At 39.5% G+C, this 19,159-nt stretch overlaps 2 protein-coding genes and 1 pseudogene across 4 annotated transcripts in view; 2 read left to right on the plus strand and 1 right to left on the minus strand.

Annotated features, from left to right (window-relative positions):
• Togaram1 (TOG array regulator of axonemal microtubules 1) overlaps positions 1-6,791 on the plus strand; it is a 59,395-nt gene extending 52,604 nt beyond the window's left edge. For 2 of the 3 annotated variants that reach the window (XM_042677934.1, XM_042677935.1), the window contains 3 exons: positions 577-796; positions 4,436-4,522; positions 5,641-6,791. In XM_042677934.1, coding sequence (XP_042533868.1) covers positions 577-796; positions 4,436-4,522; positions 5,641-5,906 — 573 coding nt within the window. In that variant the 3' untranslated portion in view covers positions 5,907-6,791. The remainder of the gene's footprint in view (positions 1-576; positions 797-4,435; positions 4,523-5,640) is intronic. The other variant, XM_042677936.1, reaches the window with a different exon arrangement.
• Positions 6,492-13,464, minus strand: LOC122106546 (annotated as a pseudogene).
• A 112-nt stretch (positions 13,465-13,576) lies between these two features.
• Positions 13,577-19,159, plus strand: part of Prpf39 (pre-mRNA processing factor 39) — a 35,241-nt gene continuing 29,658 nt past the window's right edge. Inside the window, exon 1 of the mRNA XM_042677781.1 lies at positions 13,577-13,705. The gene's annotated coding sequence lies outside the window, so the exon portion shown is untranslated. The remainder of the gene's footprint in view (positions 13,706-19,159) is intronic.

Consider the following 19,159-nt stretch of genomic DNA (forward strand, 5'->3'; position numbering starts at 1 on the left):
GGATAGTTTTTGAAACCCTGTCTTTTTGCCGTAAATGCATTCCATATTTAAGTTTAACAATGTACAACATTCTTATTGTCTTAAGTCCAAGATAAATAAGATGTTATATATAAGAGCTTAAATAGAATAAAGTAGCTGGGCACTGGTGGCTCACGCCTGTAATCCTATCTACTCAGGAAGGTAAGATCTAAAGAAATGTACTCATTATCTTGTCCATGTAATTGTAACCCCTCTGTACAGTATTTTCACAATTAAAAATAAAAAGAGAGAGAGAGGAAAAAAAAAAAAAAGAATGTGGTTCAAAACAAGTCCAGGCAGGAAAGTCGTTGGGATTCTTATCTCCAGTTAATCACCGGAAAACCAAGAGTGGAGCTGAGGCTCAAAGTGGTAAGAGTACTACCTACCCTTGAGCAAAAAAGCTCAAGAGTAGCACTTGGGTCCTGACTTCAAGCCCCACAGTGGGCAATAAATAAATAATAAATAGAATAAGTAGGGAAAATAGTATGAACTAGCAAGAGAATTTAAATATAACAATATAAATACTTTAATTTCAATAACTTTCCAATTTACTTTCAGATCTTTGATGCTTTTAAATCTCGACTTCATGATTCTAATAGTAAAGTAAATCTGGTGGCTCTAGAAACAATGCATAAAATGATTCCTTTACTTAGAGACAACCTATCTCCTATAATCAACATGCTAATTCCAGCAATAGTGGATAACAATCTGAATTCTAAGAATCCAGGCATCTATGCTGCTGCTACAAATGTTATTCAAGCATTGAGTCAACATGTAGGTAAGGAGTCTTATTTTGGTACTCAAATTAGTTGGATCTTCTACATACTTCATACTTTTTACATATTTACTTCATATTTTCTATATATGTCTATAATCCTGAAATCATAGTTATTCATGTTTTTTCCATTTCGTAATTTTTTCCTTTTTTTCAATAGTATGTGAAATTATTTTCATTCACTAAATTTTGTCCTATTAAATGGATTTTCTTCCTACTTTAAGTTTTAATTCATTTTTCCTACATCAATCTCAATCTGATACACAAACTTGATCATAAATTTATATGTAAAACGTGACAGTAATTCTTTTAGAATAGAACATGGGCAAATCTTCAGGACCTTGATGTCTAGTAAAACATTAGGCATGATGTTGACAGCATGATCCATGGAAGTTAATAAATTAGACTTTAGTGTTTTAAATTGATTTGCAAAAGATTCTATTATACTAAGAACTACCAACTGAGAGAAAATATTTGTAAACCATGTATCAAAGAACTCATAGTTAGTATATATAAAAAACTGAAATTTCAGCATCAAAACAAGTAATTCAGGGCTGGGAGGATAATCCCAGCTATAAAGGGACATAGGTAAGAGGATTAGGTTATCTAAGGCCAGTCAGGCATACATGAAGACCTATGTTCCAGATTCCAGTACCACCAAGAAAGAAAGAAAACATCATGCAATTAGAAAACAGGCATGAAGGAACATTTTACTGAGGAGGATATATATCACCACTAGTCAAATATCACAATGGTTAAAATAAAGCTGTGATAATACCATGTGCTACTAGGCTGCAGAAAAACTTTTATACATTTCTACTGAGAATGTAAATAAAATGGCATAGCCATTTCAGAGTGACATTTTCTTTAAAAAGTAAAACAATACTTAGCATATAAGGTACTAGTTGTAGTACTAGGAAATGATCAAAAATAAAACAAGACCATACAAGAACCTGTATGTAATTATTCACAGCAGATTTTTTTTTTTTTTTTTGGTCAGTTGTGGGGCTTGAACTCTGGGCCTGGGTGCTCTCCCGGAGCTCTTATGCTCGAAGTCAGCACTCTGCGACTTGAGCCACAATATACTTCCGGTTTTCTGGCAGTTAATTTGAAATAAGAGTCTCATACTTTCTTTGTCCAGGCTGGCTTTAAACTGTGATCCTCAGATCTCAGCCTCTTAAGTAGCTAGGATTACAGGCATGAGCCACCAGTATGCAGTAGATTCATTTATTTATTCATTTTATTTTATTTATTTTGTTGGTTGTGGGGCTTGAACTTTGGGCCTGTGTGCTGTCCCTCAGCTCTTCAGCTCAAGGCTTGTGGTCTACCACTTGATGCACAGCGCCAGTTCCAGTTTTCTGGAGATGAAGTGTCTCACGGACTTTCCTGCCTGGGCTGGCTTTGAACCATGATCCTCAGACCTCAGCCTCCTGAGTAGCTAGGATTATAGGCATGAGCCATTGGTGCCTGGCAGATTCATTTATTTTTAGAAGTTATTTTTATCAACATTTATTAATTATACAAAATGAGTGGTATTCCCATACATGTAGCTTTATTTATAATGCTTACAAAACTGGAAACAACCTAGATGTTATTCATTGAAGTGGTAAGCATGGTATATCCTGTATTAATGCACTTGTTACTCAGTAGCATGCAAGTCAGAAGCAACCAATTTCAAATGGTCATATCCCCTACATATCAATCCATACAATATTCTCAAAATGGCAAAATTACTGAGATTATAAATGTATTAGTTGTTGCCAAGTTTTAATGGTGATGAGATGAGTATAGGTGTTTTCATAATTTTAATCTTAAATGTCTCTCATGCACTTGTATTGAAGGCTTGATCACCAGCTCATGGCACTATTGGGAGGTGCTCAAACCTCTAAAAGGTGGGCCTTAGTAGAAGAATGTAGGTATATCCTTGAAGAGAAGGTCAGAATCTAAGCTCTTTTTGACTTTTCTATGAGCTAACAATTTGTTCTAGCACACGCTCCATGACATATGTGTACTGTCTCAGCCCTAAAATAATCACAGCCAAGTGACCATGGCAGAAACTTCTGAAAGAATCATCCACGTGCATGGCACTGGTGGCTCACGCCTATAATCCTAGCTACTCAGGAGGCTGAGATCTGAGGATCACGGTTCAAAACCAGCGTGGCAGGAAGGTCCATGAGACTCTCACCTCCAATTAACCACCAGAAAACTGGAAGTGGCACTGTGGCTCAAGTGGTAGAGCACTAGCCTTGGGCTGAAGAGCTGAGGAACAGCACCCAGGCCCAGAGTTCAAACCCCACAATCGATTAAAAAAAAAAAAAAAAGAATTATCTACCTAAATCCTTTCTCCTTTTACATAGGTTTTTCCATGTATTTTGCCATGGTAACAGAAAGTCGGCATAGGTTTAACTGTAGTGGTAACATTAGCAAGAGGCTATGGTAAGAAGCAGTTCTGTTAGCACAAACTACCTATGTGATATAGAACTGTACACATTCATTCTTTGTTTTGATATTGTACTATAATTATGTAAGATGTAACCTTTGGATGCACAGGACCTCTTATCTTTAAAATTTCCTGTGAATCTTTTTATTGTTTTAAAATTAAAACCTTAAAGTCAGAAAAGGTAAAAACTATCCCCTCAAAGCTATCATTTGTGCTTTTATAAACCTATACTATAATTTGGAATAAAATGCCTTGATGATAAGCAGTGTTTTATTTATTTTTCTCTATATGATAGATCTTTTAATGATCTGTGAGATCTGATCCTCTCTCCCTTCCCCTCCCCTCTCCCTCTGCCTTTTCTTCTTTTCCTTTCCCTTTCCTTTCTTTCATCTTGGAAATTGTGGTTCCCTTGCTAAATGTAATGAATACTCTGGCCTCAGGTCCTCCCTTAAGTTCACAGCAGAGGAGATTTTATTGTTTTGGTGGAAAGTACCACACATCTCTCTCTTTCTCTCCCCCCTGCCCCAGATTCTCTCTCTCTCTCTCTCTCTCTCTCACCCAAAACTCAGAGACAGCCATATAATACACCCCATGTACTCATTGTTAATAGTAAATCCATGGCCAAACTTGTCATACTCACATTTCTATCCAGTGTTCCCCTTTTCCACCAAAGTCCTTTGAAGTAAATCCCAGTCTGTCGTTTCTTTGACCATACTTTGAAAAAAGTAAATACCAGTATGTCTCTACAAAGAATATGTACTGTTCTTAGTTTTGAGAGAAATAAAAAATATAGAAAACTTTATTAATATTTGATATTACTTTTAATATAAATATCTAATAATATAATCTTGGATAATAGAGCTAATGGTTTTATTCTTAGTTTATTTAAATTGACTAAAATGGTATAAATGGCATATAATATCATGATCTGAAATATGTATTCTGAAACAGCTGCACTAAGCTAGTTAATACAGGTTATTATTTATGTGAGATTTATTTTTTATTTTGGTGGGACTGGGAACCTCCTGAAGTGCTATTTTAGAAGTGCTATGAGATCTTACTATTTAAAAATATATTTTTAAGTAGTTGTAATAAGAAGTTGCCATTCAACAAAACAGTTTATGAAGACAGTTGTCTTGATCAAAGTCACTCTTTTCAATATTCTCATTTAAACTTGTGTCTTTGTTGTTCTTTTTATTTAGACAATTACTTACTTCTACAGCCATTTTGCACAAAAGCTCAATTTTTAAATGGGAAAGCAAAGCAAGATATGACAGAAAAACTTGCTGGTAAATACTCTTAAATTGTATTTTCTAAAGAAATTATTAACTGAAGATAAATTGGTGGATGTTTCATTTTAATTTTAGGATAGCTTCAATGCAATCTTTATAAAGTAGAAATAAATTGTATAATGATCCGTAGACCTTTTAGAACTTGTTCCTCCAAGTAGTTTAGATTTTATCTCCAGTACTGCAAACATTAAATTTAGAAAGGGTGGGAGAAGTAAAGAGAGCAAAGAGTGAGGGGTAGCAGAAAGGAGGAGGAAAGGAGAAAAGAAAGAGTTCAGTTTTCCCTTTAGGAGAAATAATACAGGAATAATCAAAAAGATGTTAAAATCAAATAATGCTCCTCTTCGAGGAATGTTGTTTCCATCCATGAATTAAGTGTCTGCAAGCCAGGAACTGGTGGCTCACGCCGGTAATCCTAGCTACTCAGGAGGGTGAGATCTGAGGATCGCGGTTCAAAGCCAGCTTGGGCAAGAAAGTCCATGAAACTCTTTATCTCCAGTAAACCATCAGAAAAGTGCAAGTAGTGCTGTGACTCAAATGGTAGAGCGCTTGCCTTGGGCTGAAGAGCTGAAGGACAGTGCCCAGGCCCACCTAGAGTTCAAGCACCATGACCAACAACAACAATAAAAAAAAAGTGTACATTTTTTTTTACCCAAATTTGGAAAATGTCAAGATTAATTTTAGGTTTGATTTCTGTCTTTATCACTTTTTTTTGGGGGGGGTCTGGTCGTGGGGCCTGAACTCTGGGCCTGGGCGCTGTCCCTCAGCTCTTCAGCTCAAGGCTAGCGCTCTACCACTTGAGCCACAGCGCCACTTCCGGCTTTTTTCTTTTTGCTTATGTGGTGCTGAGGAATCGAACCCAGGGCCTCATGCATGCAAGGCAAGCGCTCTACCACTGAGCCACCTTCCCAGCCCTCTTTATCACTTTTGCTTGAACTAATTGTTATATATGGGATTCTAACATGTGAAGGTCTCTGTCTTTGGGAAGTCTTTTTAAAGAAACCTAACTTCTAGGACAAATAGCATTGAGATAAATCTTGGTATCTTTTAAAGGCTTTTTAGTTAGCAGACTTTGAATTCAATTTTCAAAAGAGCTTAACCATATTTTTGTGTTTCAGATATTGTTATGGAACTTTATCAAAGGAAGCCTCATGCCACAGAACAGAAAGTGTTGGTGGTTTTATGGCATCTCTTAGGGAACATGACAAACAGTGGCTCTCTTCCTGGAGCAGGAGGAAACATACGAGCAGCCACAGCTAAGCTATCAAAAGCACTTTTTGCCCAGATGGGTCAGAATCTATTAAATCAGGCTGCATCTCAACCACCACATATCAGAAAGAGTTTAGAGGAATTGCTCGAATTGACCATTTTACATGAATTATGAATCTTTGATGAAATATGGTATAATGAACACAACAGTTTACATGATAACAAATGAAACTTTTTTGAAAAGTTACATTTTGAGTGCCTGCACTTCACATCTAGTAAATTAAGTTAATGGCTATTTGTATTTGCAGCTGGCGAGTGAGTACACGTGTCTAACAAGAGCCCTACCAACCTGTACCTATCACACAAAACTCCTGATAATTAATAGAACCTAATAGTCATGAAATACGAGGCACATGGAATTAGTCCAATTTTAATATTTTTTGAGAAGAGTCCTCCTCATTTGCACTATTCTATAGAAACAATTTATTGTCCTATATGTACAATTAGATTTGTAATTAAAAATATACTTTTTATTATGTAATCATGTTCTGTTATGTCTCATTACTCAGCCTTGTTTTATGAAGTGGAAGAAAAGTCATTGAACTATGTTATCACAAACTAAATTTTGTGTACTATTTGTGAATAACATGTATTTCTGAATCAGTCCGCTAATATGATTATGCAGTATTAGCTTGCTATGGCTGCTACGTTCATGTGATATATTTGCTAACCTTTTAGGTTTAATCATCTGCATAATTGTGAAATTTAACAAGTTATAATAAAGCATGATGACCAAAGTTTTAGAAAGCATTAAACATTTAAATACACGTTTAAAAAAACGTGTTGAATGTAACTTTTCCTATTTTTGTGTACAAACACTAAATTTTATTTCTGTATGTCCTGACATTTATAAAGGTGTTATTTTGCTGCCCAGTTGTGTAATTCTCAAAAATAGTGCCAGGTCTTCTATAGTTTTTCTCAGAATACTTGGGCTTACAAGTACTGTATGCATCTTAAAGAAGAAAAGGAATGTTATAAAATAAAAGGATTTATTTCTGTAGATGTGTGACAGGTGTTCTGATTTTCTAACTTACCTTTAGGTTAAAATAAAAATACATTGTAGAACTATTACTTTCATTTCCTCCATTTGATAGAATATTGACTTACAACTGTGTACCCTGGAGCAAGTGTGGGCCTCAGGTCTAATACCTGAGGGCTGGATTAGATGATTTTAAGGTCTTACCCTTTCTTTCTTTCTTTCTTTCTTTCTTTTTGGTTTAGAAAATAGATTTATTCTCCAAATTGTAAGGTTAGGCAATCCTAAAGATTTCTCTGTTGATTTACATATGGTTTAAATGTGTCCCAGGAGGGTATAAATATTGGGAACTTGGCTTCCAGTGTGACAATGTTAGGAGACAACAGAAAGCTCAAGAGGTGGGATCACCTAGGATGACAGACCACTCTACTCCCCAGCTTGCTGTATTGCCTGGGATTTCCCTATGGATCATGTCTCCCACAGTAACTACTGATACAGCTGGCTCCATGCAGTTTGGACTATCAACCCTTAAACCACGAGTGAAGCAAACTTTTCTGAATTCCCAGTGTCAGGTATTTCACTATAGTAATGGAAAAAATGACTGATCCAACCTCTATTTTTAAAGCAAGTGAATGCAAATGAAGAGCAACCTATGGTTTTAAATAAAAATACTAACACCATTTTTGAAACTGCAAATGGGACTCTATGAAAGAATAAATACCACATTCTTGCATCAAGGTAATTACAACAATGAATGGATAGAAATTAAAAATCTTCAAATTATTTATTTTCAACTCAATGAAAGACAAAAAGGCACTGGAATCATTTCTTCATCTGAGTCATCTGACTGACCTGCTAATTCCAATTCCCCTAAATCAAAGAACCTTGCGCTTCTTTGGAACTGCATAATCAGCACATACTTTGATCATTTTAATGTGTGGCAATTTCTTCAGATCAAAATCCCATTCCCTAAAAGTTTTAAGATTACTTCCATTTAAAATGTCTGGTATCCCAAAGCCATAACCATACTGCTGCCGCTCAAAGGTCTGGTCCTGCCAGTCCTTGATGCCGTTCTGTAACTCAATCTGCTCCAGCTCACCGCGGAATCCACTTAAGTATCTTCCAATTAATTCACAAGCGTCTTTTTTTGAATATCTCGTTTTTTAAGGATCCAGATGATTATGAAACCACTGCATTTTTTCACCAATAAGATTGAGCCGCAAGGCCTTTTCCTTCTTCGTGTTTTCCTTTTTATCTGTAATCTGAGCTGCTTTTCTACTGTAGGGATGGATGACCTTCACCCCCCCCCCACCCCCCGCCCTGTACTTTTTCCCTTTAGTACTTTAGGCATCTTGACGTCCTAGCGCAGAATTCCGCACCCCAAGGCCCCCAAAGTCGCTGCCTCTACTGCAACACAGCCGGGCCTCGCTCCTTCCAGGATACACAGGGGTGCAGAGGAAGCCTGGGCCGACTGAGGTCTTAGTCTTTTCTACAATTCTATGATTCTGTGTTGATGTTTTTTTTCCTCTGTGTTACTAACCACTTTTCTAATATCTTTGGCTACTATTTTAGGAGGATGGGTCCTGGAAAAGAACCCTGGGTTTCACAGATGGTAAGGAACTACTTGATCATTGAGTCCACTTGATCATTGAGTCCACGGCTCTCCCACTTCTGAAATTGTGATTCATTTTATACATTTCTATAAATTTTCCAAGAAAAGGAAAACAAATAGAAAAAAAAAGTTATTCTGCAGCTATATAAATCTAAACAAAGACAAATAAAAACTTTTAACTATGTTTTCTACTTATATAAGTAATTTATAATTACAAACCTTAAAAACATCTCATATTTCTTCTAAGTGTATTTTATCCTGTAGCTTACATGGATAAACTATAGTCCTATAATTGGGATTTGGAGTTAGCAGACTCTTTAGGACCAGATACTAAACATTTTTTGACATTGTAAGCAATAGAGAAATTATGGCATATTCAGTCACCCCACCCCTTAAAAAAGGGGGGGGGGGCTGGGAAGTTGGCTCAGTGGTAGAGCGCTTGCCTTGCATGCATGAGGCCCTGGGTTCGATTCCTCAGCACCACATAAGCAAAAAAGAAAAACCTGGAAGTGGCGCTGTGACTCAAGTGGTAGAGTGGTAGCCTTGAGCTGAAGAGCTGAGGGACGGTGCCAAGGCCCAGAGTTCAGGCTGCATGACTGGACCCAAAAAAAAAAAAAAAAAAGGGCTGAAGCCAGGCATGGTGGCTCATGCCTGTAATCCTAACTACGCAGGAGGCTAAGATCAGAGGATTGCAGTTCAAAGCAAGCCGGCCTAGCAGGGAAGGCACAAGGAAGACCGTGAGACTTTTATCTCCAATAAACCACTCAGAAAACCAGAGTGGTGCTTTGGCTCAAATGGTAGAGGCTAGCCTTGAGCTGAAGAGCTGAGAGACAGCATCTAGGCCCAGCCCCTAGCCCCACAACTGTCAAAAAAAGAACCAGGGGGCTGAGAATGTGACTTTGTGGTAGAGTGCTTGCCTAGCATACATGAAGCCCTGGGTTTGATTCTTCAGTACCACATAAACACAAAATGCTGAAAGTGGGGTCATGGCTCAAGTGGTAGAGTGCTGGCCTTGGGCAAAAGCAGCTCAGGGACAGTGCCCAGGCCTGAGTTCAAGCCCCAGGACTGACAAAACAGACAAAAACTTCCAAACAATCCAAGTTCCAGCAGCTTACATTTAGAATCCTAGCTACTCAGAAGGATGAATCAGCCAGGGCATTTACCACTTTAGCCACAGCTCCACTTCCAGTTTTTGAGTGGTTAATTGAAGATAAGAATCTCACAGGGACTTTTCTGCCCCTGCTGGCCTCAAACCTCAGACCTCATTATCTCAGCCTCCTGAGTAGCTAGGATTATAGGTGTGAGCCACTGGCACCTGACAAAGTGTAAGACTTTTTATCTCCAGTTAAGCATGAACAAAGCTGGAAAGGGAGCTAAGGCTCAAAATGGTAGAGCACTAGCCTTGTGCCATATAATGAATTCAAGCCTCATGACTGGCACCAAAAAACAAACAAATCTCAAGACATTCTTAGACCAGTGCTGGTGGCTCATGCCTATTATCCTAGCTTCTCAGAAGGCTGTGATCTGAGAATCACGTTTCAAAGCCAGCCAGGGCAGAAAAGTCCATGACACTCTTTTCTCCAATAAACCACCAGAAAACCAGAAGTGGCACTGTGGCTTGAGTGGTAGAGGGCTAGCCTTGAGCTGAAGAGCTGAGATACAGCATCAAGGCCCAGAGTTCAAGTCCCAGGACTGACCAAAATAAAAACAACAAAAAACGTTCTTAGTTGAGGACATATTGCAACAGGCATATGCACAGTTTGCCAACACTTGTTAGACTTTTATGATGTGACTTAGCTGAGCCACCATGAAATTTTGCATCAGCCTTTTTGATATGCATTATTAAAGGAACAGTAAAAGATAATAATTTTTGCTGATTATGACCACTGCCCTTATATCATTGGACTTGAGATTTCTAAATTTGCTTTGGTCACTAAATATTGAAGGTAAAGGTTAAAGGCAAAAGAAAACAACCATTATTTCATATGTGTAAGCTTAATTATCCCTTAGTAGATGTAGTTTGAAATTTTCATTTGAAAAAAAGCAGTACAATCACTATTAATATGAACATTTTTGTCACAAATCTTTGCTCTGTCTTTTATTGTAAATAAACCATTATTCTAGCAGAGACACAGCTTAAGACTTGGTTTTTAGAACATCTTCAGTATCTCAGAAGTATAAAATCTGTTGCATTTTCTCTGGGAAGCACAGTGAGATAGACACTTTGAGGCATTAAGATAAATTGGTTTTGTAAGGTGGTTTTTGTTTTTTTAATGTGGAATGCTGTATAAATTAAATTCTGGAGATAGGAAACAATCTTTTCAAATGTGGAGGCATATTTTAAAAAAACCCAACCAGTAACAGGAAGTTTTGTATGAAACAGGAAAAAAGTAAAAGTAGTGAAATTAAGGAAGCACTAGTCCCTGAGCACATGTGCAACAAATGGATTTTTTTTTGCGGGGGGGGGGGGGGGGGGGGCAGTCCCAGGGCTTGAATTCAGGGCCTGGGCACTGTCCCTGAGCTGCTTTTGCTCAAATCTAGCATTCTGCCACTTGAGCCACAGCACCACTTCCAGCTTTTTCTGTTTATGTGGTATTGAGGAATCGAACCCAGGGCTTCATACATGCTAGGCAAGCACTCTACAACTAAGCCACATTCCCAGCCTTACAAATGGATTTTGTAAATGTTCCAGCGAGGTCCATTTATAGTGTTTGACTATGCAGTATGTTGATAAAATTGTGAGGTTACGTCATTTCAATAAGGAGTGTAGTGATATATTACCTTCTACAACCAGGACTCAGCCTACAAGACTGTAGATAGTAGAGTTCTAAACTATAGAAAAACAGTAAGAATTGAAAATATTCTCTGAGTGTTGATAGCTGGTGCCTATAGTCCTAGCTACTTAGGAGGCTAAGATCTGAGGGTTGAGATTCAGCCACTGTTAGCACACAAATCTCAGGGACACTTCATCTCCAATTATCCAGGAAAAAGCTGGAGGTGGTGATAGGGTTCAAGTAATAAGAGCCCCAGCTTGAATGAAAAGAAGCAAGAACATGAGGCCTGGAGTTCAAGCCCAGTACTGGCACATGCACATCCAAAGAACTGAAAGTATTCATATAAGAGGTATTCTGATAGCCAGATTGATAGTTAATACATTTAGGTGTGGAAGGTAAGAGACATGTTAGTATTTTAATACTGTGACTGGTAGATGTTGATGTCATTAACTGAAATAGAACACTGGAGAAGGTAAAGGAAAGATGAATATGATGAGTGTAAGATGCTCTAAAGGGTGGAGGTTGGTGTACATCTATAATCCCAGTAGTTAAGAGGCTGAGGAAAGAGGATTGTGATTTCAAGGCCAGCCTGAACTACATAGCAAGATCCTATCTCAAAAAAAGTAGATAGGCCCAGTTTAAAAAACCTTTCTCTCTCTCTTTCTCTCTCTCTCTCTCTCTTTTTGCCAGTCTTGAGGACTTAATGGCCTAGGCATTGTCCCTGAGCTTCTTTCTGGTCAAGGCTAACACTGCACTTTGAGCTACAGCACCACTTCAGCTTTTTCTGTTTATGTGGTACTGAGGAATCGAACCTAGTGCCTCATGGTGCTAGGCAAGCACTCTACCACTAAGAGATATTCCCAGCCCAACTTTTATGTTTTCATTTGTGGGAACACACTTTAGGCAAAGGGAAAGCTATCAAAGACCTCATAGTCCATGCTAGCAGCTTAGATCTTTACATATAGTAAAAGAAAACGGCAAGACTTTGTTTTTTCATTTTTTTGTCGGTCATGGGGCTTGAACTCCAGGCCTGGGTGCTGTTCCTCAGCTCTCTAGCTCAAGGCTAAAGCTTTACCACTTGAGCCACAGTGCTTCTTCTGGTTTTCTACGTAGTTTATTGATGATGAGTGTCATGGACTTTCCTGCCCTTGCTGTTTTTGAACTGTGATCCTTAGATCTCAGCCTCCTGAGTAGCTAGGATTACAGGTGTGAAACACAGGCGCCCGGCTAAGATTGCAAGTTTTTTTTTTTTTTTTTTGGGTCCGGTCGTGGGGCCTGAACTCTGGGCCTGGGTGCTGTCCCTCAGCTCTTCAGCTCAAGGCTAGCGCTCTACCACTTGAGCCACAGCGCCACTTCCGGCTTTTTGCTTATGTGGTGCTGAGGAATCGAACCCAGGGCCTTGAGCATGCAAAGCAAGCGCTCTACCACTGAGCCACCTTCCCAGCCCCAAGATTGCAAGTTTTTTTAAGCAAGGAACTCGGTAAAACACTGGCTTGAAAAATGTAGAGAACCAGATGAAAGAGGAAAAACCTTTAGTGAATGAAGTTAGAACAGGCAGATGGTTATGGAGAAGATGGGATCTCAGAGATAATATTAATTGATGAAGATTTATGGCCACCCTAGGAAAAACTGGAGGAACCAGAAAAGGAGCAAAGGCTGTGACAGTGCCTGCAGAAAACTCTGGCCTCATTATTCCTTAGTATACCCTTCCCTTGATGGCTCTTTCAGATAGCAAACATTAAAAAGTTGCTGATTAAACCTGGGAAAGCACACACCTGCTTTGTCAGAGAATCTAAAAAAGCCTGAAGAGGCAAACGGAAAGGAGATGCTGCTAAGAGAGGTAATTTCACAAAGGGCAGAATGAATACTGATTTGGGGTTTGATAGCAAAGTTGCTCTTGGGGGTGACTTAAAATGAACAAGACCGTGATCAGGAAACTGCAGAGATAAATGTGTCTGGAGGCAGGTTGATCTCCAGCAGAGAGGAAGCTTGAAGTCCAGTGGTGACGTTCCTGAACCCAGAACAGGAGAATGTTAGGTAAGTGTTGAAAGAAAGCAAATGAGGTGCTGAGAGTTTCAGAACTCCCAAGGGTGGTTTTATCTTGAAGTTGGGAGGCCTTCTGCCTGTTTGGGGTACATTTTTAGCGATAAAACCAGTAGAACATTAGAAAATTGCTGAAAGAGAATAATAATAATACTTTACCTCTCTTTGAGGGCTGGGGCTCAAACCCTATCAGGCCTAACAGACACGCTTCCAGGAGGGCCTGGGAAATCGCTGGGGAGGAAACCCGCCGCGGAGTCCGCGGCCCCGCCTTCGCTGGCGGCGGGGGCGGGGCCGGAGCCTGAGCACAGGAGGATCCCGCCAAGCGCTAGGCCTGCGCACTGCGAGTCACGTGACTCCCAAGCCGGCGCATGCGTGCTGTGTACTCTGTCCAGGCGGCCGCGGCGCTGGTGGTGGCGGCTGTGGTAGTGGTCTGAGGCGTTGGGAGTCCCATCTTCACCTAGGTTTGGCCCAGACTTTGGCTCATGGCATCGTGTGACATCCATCGTAAGGTCAGCCGGGGCGGGCACGTGGGGATCGGAGGGGGTGTGGGGCGGTGGTCCGCGGTGCCCGAGGGGCCTGTGGTGTCCAGGCCGCACGGGGGCCGCCCGCGGCCTCCATCTCCCGCCCGGTTTGAGGCCTGGCTCGGGCCTGGCCACCCCGCCGTCCGCTTCTTTCTCCATCCCCACTTGTTGGGTGGGGCCCCGAGAGGTTTATTCCGCCTAACGTTTATCCGGAGGGGTAGGTGGGCCGGGCGGGCAAACGCGGGCCTCTGCAGCCTGAATTGAGGAAGGCGTTGGGGGTCAGTGTGAGACCCCCCCCCCTGCTTTCCCTAGAGTTTGGAAACCCTCCTGGCTGCGAAGGCTGCGTGGGGAAGGCCGCGTGGAGTAGCCGCCCGGGGGTCGGGAGGATGTGCAAGAGTCTGTTCTTAAAAGCTCTGCGTGACGACTGCTTCGCACCCTTGGGGTCCCGGAGTCACAGCTAGCTTCCCCCCCCAAAGATCAGCCAAAGGTTTTCCCAAGATAGGAGAGGAACAACAACAAGAACAAAATGGGCAAGACTCTAGCAAGATTTGAAAGCAATCTGTGGGGATGGGTTTTTTGTTTGTTTGTTTGTTTGTAATCAACAGAGCAGCCCTGCTTTTTCTTACTCCAAAAATCACATCTTTAAGTTAATAAGACTGTAGGGTAATTGTACTGCTTCAGGTATTAGGGAGATGACCGTACTACCAGTTCAAATAGTACTGCTTTCTACTTCAGAATTCCCTTGGCCTTCTATTTGAGGGCTTGAAGTGACTTCCGATCTGATAGATGTTAAAACTCTTACGTTTCTGGAAAAGGTAAAGCTTTAAGAGTGTTCCTTTTATACCAGGAAATAGGGAGCCCAGAGTGGAATTTAAATATTTGGTGTGCTCTGCCGGTATTTAAGTGGACAGAAGCAAACGACTACTTCAGGTTCCATCCTTCCTCAAGATTTATAACGTCATTCTAGAGTGGCAGAAGCTGGAACTTGACACTCCAGTAGTAATAAAGTGATAGATTTGTAGCAAAGACTAGTTTTCACATTGTGCACACTGAAATAGAGGTTCACTAGAGATGGCTAATTATTGGTAGGTGGTATGATATGAGGACGAAAAGCAGACTTTTGTTGGACTCAGGGTATTTAGTAATACTTTTACTACTTTACCTTATATTTGAAATAAGGAAACGGATTCTGTAAATCACACAATAAAAATTTGGAGGTGAAATAAAAGAATTCTGTAAATCACACGATAAAAATTGTGTGTGTGCATATGTATGCATGCTATTTTCAAGAGAAAGCAGAATTTTTGGGATGCATTAACAATTCCGCATAAAAATAAGACTTCTTTTTCCTTAAAAAAAAAAGGGGGGGGGCATGCTATCATTGCAAAGGCTGGCTTGGTAGAGTGGTAGAGTGCTGGCCTTGAGCTAAAGAGTTGAGGGATAGTGCCCAGGCCCAGAGTTCAAGCCCCAGACTGACCAAAAAAAAAAAAAAAAAGCCAAAGAATAAATGTGTTTTCTCCCCCAAAGATCTGAAGATGATGCATACATTCATGTAAATACAGCTGGGCACTGGTGGCTCACACCTTTAATCCTAGCTACTTAGGAGGCTGAGATCTGAGGTTATTGTTACTATATAAGTCCAGTTTCAGCTGGGTGTCTGTGATTCTAGATACTCAGAAGGCTGATATCTGAGGATTGAAGTTCAGAGACTGTCAAGGCATGAAACCCGGGAGACTGTTATCACAGATTGACCACAAAAAAAAAAAAAAAAGGCAGAAGTGGAGCTGTGGTAGAGCACTTAGCCTTGAGCAAAAAGCTCTGGGACAGCATCTGGGCCCTGAATTCAAGCCATAGGACCAGCCCTCCACGCCACCCCTCCCCACCCCCCCAAAAAAAAAGTACAGTTTCTAGGAATAATAGGTATTTTATATAATATATGAAAAATGAAAATGGTTGCTGTTTTTTTTGTTGTTTTTTTTGGTCAGTTGTGGGGCTTGAACCCCAAGGCTTGGGCGCTGTCCCTGCACTCTTCAGCTCAAGGCAAGTGCTCAACCACTCGAGCCACAGCACCACTTCCAGAAAATTGTTACTCTGAACATTCAACTTACCCTCTTAAAAATTCTTGCCAAAACCAGTGGTCAGGATAGCCTTTTCTTCAAATTGGCCGTTCTGTACCTGAGGCATGGAGTAAATTGTGGACTGCAAAGTTACTTTTTCTCTATAACTTAGACTTTAACTCTTCCATAATGACTTCAGGTATGGGGAGGCGGGTGTTGGTCATGGGGCCTGAACTCGGCCGGGAGCTGTCCCTCAGCTTTGCAGCTCAAGGCTATCGCTCTACCACTTGAGCTACAGTGCCATTTGCAGCTTTTTCTGCTTATGTGGTGCTGAGAAATCAAACCCAGGGCCTCATGCATGCAAGGCAAGCACTCTATCGCTGAGTCACCTTCCCAGCCCCATGAAGTTCCCTATTTTTACATCATTTTCTACAAGACCTTTTAAATTTAAAGATGATGTGCTTCAAGTGTTTTAATGAATTCCCATGTATATGGAAGTGTTAGATAACCAATGCTGGGCTCCAGTGGCTCAGCCCTGTTTGTAGTAGCTTACTCAATTGGCTGATATCTGAGGATCATGGTTTGAAGCCAGCCTGGCAGGAAAGTCCAGGAAACTTTTATTTCCAAGGAACTACTAGAGCTGTGGTTCAAAGTGGGAGATTGCTAGCCTTGAGCAATAGTAGTTCAGGGACAGAGTCTAAGCCTTGAATTCAAGCCCCAGGACCACCACACACACAAAAAGAAATATTATACAGAAGAACTATATTATATATATATATATATATGTATATATATATATATACTTAGTGCATATTTAGATTATAACTCATCACGTTTCCTTTTATGTGTACTTTATGTGTATTATGAGCTTAAAGGTAATATATTTCATAAAGTAGTACATTATCTTTGTGTTGGTGTTTTGAGAAAAGCAAAAATTTCGTTAATATCAGGAAAGAGCATGTGCTAAGGCTCAGACATGAAGAATAAAAGTCATCCTGCCTCAGGAGTCTCCAGAGTAGTGGGTTTATAGGCCTGTAACACTATACCTTACTGACCTTCAGTTTTTTGTCTTTTTTTTTTCTATTTAAAATGAAGTTAGAAGGGGGTTTGAAGCAATCTGCAGCTTCAAAACATTGATATAGAAGTGAGATAATTACTTAAATTATTAGTAATAGTAATGTGAATGAAAAGAGTTTCTGGTTCTCAGGCTTGAACTCAGAGCCTGGGCACTGTTTCTGAACTTTTTTGTGCTCTACCACTTTGAGCCACAGCTCCATTTCTGGCTTTTTGGTATTTATCTGGAGTCAAGAGTCACATAGACTTTCTTAAGTGCACTTTTATAGCAAGGTATTAATGATTTGAGAGAAGTTAAGTGCCTGCTCAGAGTTGTTGTTTTTATGGTGGGAGATATGAACTTGTTAGACAAACAGTCTACCACTTGAATCATTCTTCCACACTCAGAGTTCCTTATAGGTAGTGAGATTTGATCTTTTACTTAGGATTTTGGCCTCTAATATCTAAGCACTTCCCATTTATTTGGTTGTTAAATAACATGGATAACTAAGGATTCCAATATTTAACAAAGTGAGTGTGTACAAAAACCTCAGGATTATGTTTTGTTAAACCTGTTTTGTCTTCAAGATTGTAATCAAGCAGGGAAAGTCAGTACTGAATGATTATCACAGATTTTGCCCAGAATTATCAGTAGATTTTAGTTAGAATTAAAGTAACAAATGGAAGTTTAAGGATGGGAAGAATTTTACAGTAGAAAATTTTTATCCATTTAAAATTTCAAAAAGCTGAATGATTTCAAAGAGCTGGGGGAAATAAACCTTAAAGTAACCTCAAGAGAAATGAAATGACTGGGCTCTAATAGAGAAAGGTTTAAGTATTGGTATTAGGATGTAATTAAATCCTGGCTCTGTTCCTTAAAACCCATATAAAGTTGGATAAATTATTTAATCTTAATAATTGTGGAGTTTTTTTCTCTTTTTGGTGCTAGTCCTGGGTTTTGAACTTAGAACCTGGGCACTGTCCTTGAGCTTTTTTATTTTCCCCTCAAGGCTAGTGCTCTATTATTTGAGTCACAGACCTACTTCTGCCTTTTTGGGGGTTAATTGCAGTGAGTCTCACAGAGTTTGCTGACCAGGCTGGCTTGGACCATGATCTTTCCTGAGTAACTAGAATTACAGGCATGAGCCACTGGTACATGGCTTTTTTTTTTTTTTTTTTTTTTTTTTTTTCATTTTTAATCTTGAGGAAGGTGCATTTTAACAAAATAGTTGTTAAGTAGACCTTATTAATTGCTAATAATTGAAGTTACAGCAGTGCCTAATGACATGTGTTTGTTCATTCATTGAAAAATGTCTTTTGTAATTCAGTATGTCATAGCTAGATTATATGTTAAATTGTCATGAAACAATAAACTTGTTACTATGTGCAAAGAATTATGATAATCTGGGCATGGTAGAACATGCCTGTAATCCCAGTATTCTGGAGGCTGCCAGAAGGTAGACAGCCTGGACTACATTGTGACAAAAATCAGAAAAGAAACAACATTTAAGTTAAAAAGAGCTGAGTAATTCATATAGCATGGGACATTAAACAGTAAGCTCATTACTTGAAACAGTAAATTCTATGAATAAAAAGAAAAAAGTAGAGCAGACTGCTGGTCATAAAGCAAATTACAGTTTTAAATAGCATGGCTCAGATAAGTCTTATTGACTTACCTACGTTTATAGGAAGTAAGGAAGTGAATATGAAGGAATATAAGGAAGGGATATGAGATAAGTCACTCTGGGCAGAGAGAATATAGTGGAAAAGCAAGATAACAGTAGTGGATGAGGTCAATGAAATGTTATGGAAGTTATAAGGTAGTGGACTATTGGAAAGATATTGATTTTTACTCTGAAATAGAGTAGTTTGTTTGTTTTTAAACATTTGCTATATTGAGAATAGATTTGACATAGGGAAGTGAGGATTGGGCAGAACAACAAAAGAAGCAAGAGGTCTCTATAAAGTAATAGAAGACTTAAGAGGTGGGTGAATGGAATGAGGATTATAAGAACTGGAATTCTGAATATATTGGAAAAAATACATTAACAGATTCATTTGGGTTAATAGAGAAGAGTCAAGGATGATGCCACGACTTTTGGCTTGAGCATCTGGAAGGAGTTCTTTTCCAAAATCAGTAGAGAGATGAAAAATTGTGAGTAGAGCAGGCTATTGGGAGAAATCAGGAGTGAACTTGGGTATTTGTTATTCAAAAATGACTTACAGGTGATATCAAGTAGGCAGTTGGATATGTGATCCTGGAATTTGATTTAAAAAAAAAAAAGATCTGAACTGGAAGGAATTTTAGAGTCAGCTCAAATATTAGTTATTC

The sequence above is a fragment of the Dipodomys spectabilis genome, unplaced genomic scaffold, assembly GCF_019054845.1.
Source record: "Dipodomys spectabilis isolate Male_0828 unplaced genomic scaffold, ASM1905484v1 ptg000042l, whole genome shotgun sequence".
Classification (NCBI taxonomy): Eukaryota; Metazoa; Chordata; class Mammalia; order Rodentia; family Heteromyidae; genus Dipodomys; species Dipodomys spectabilis.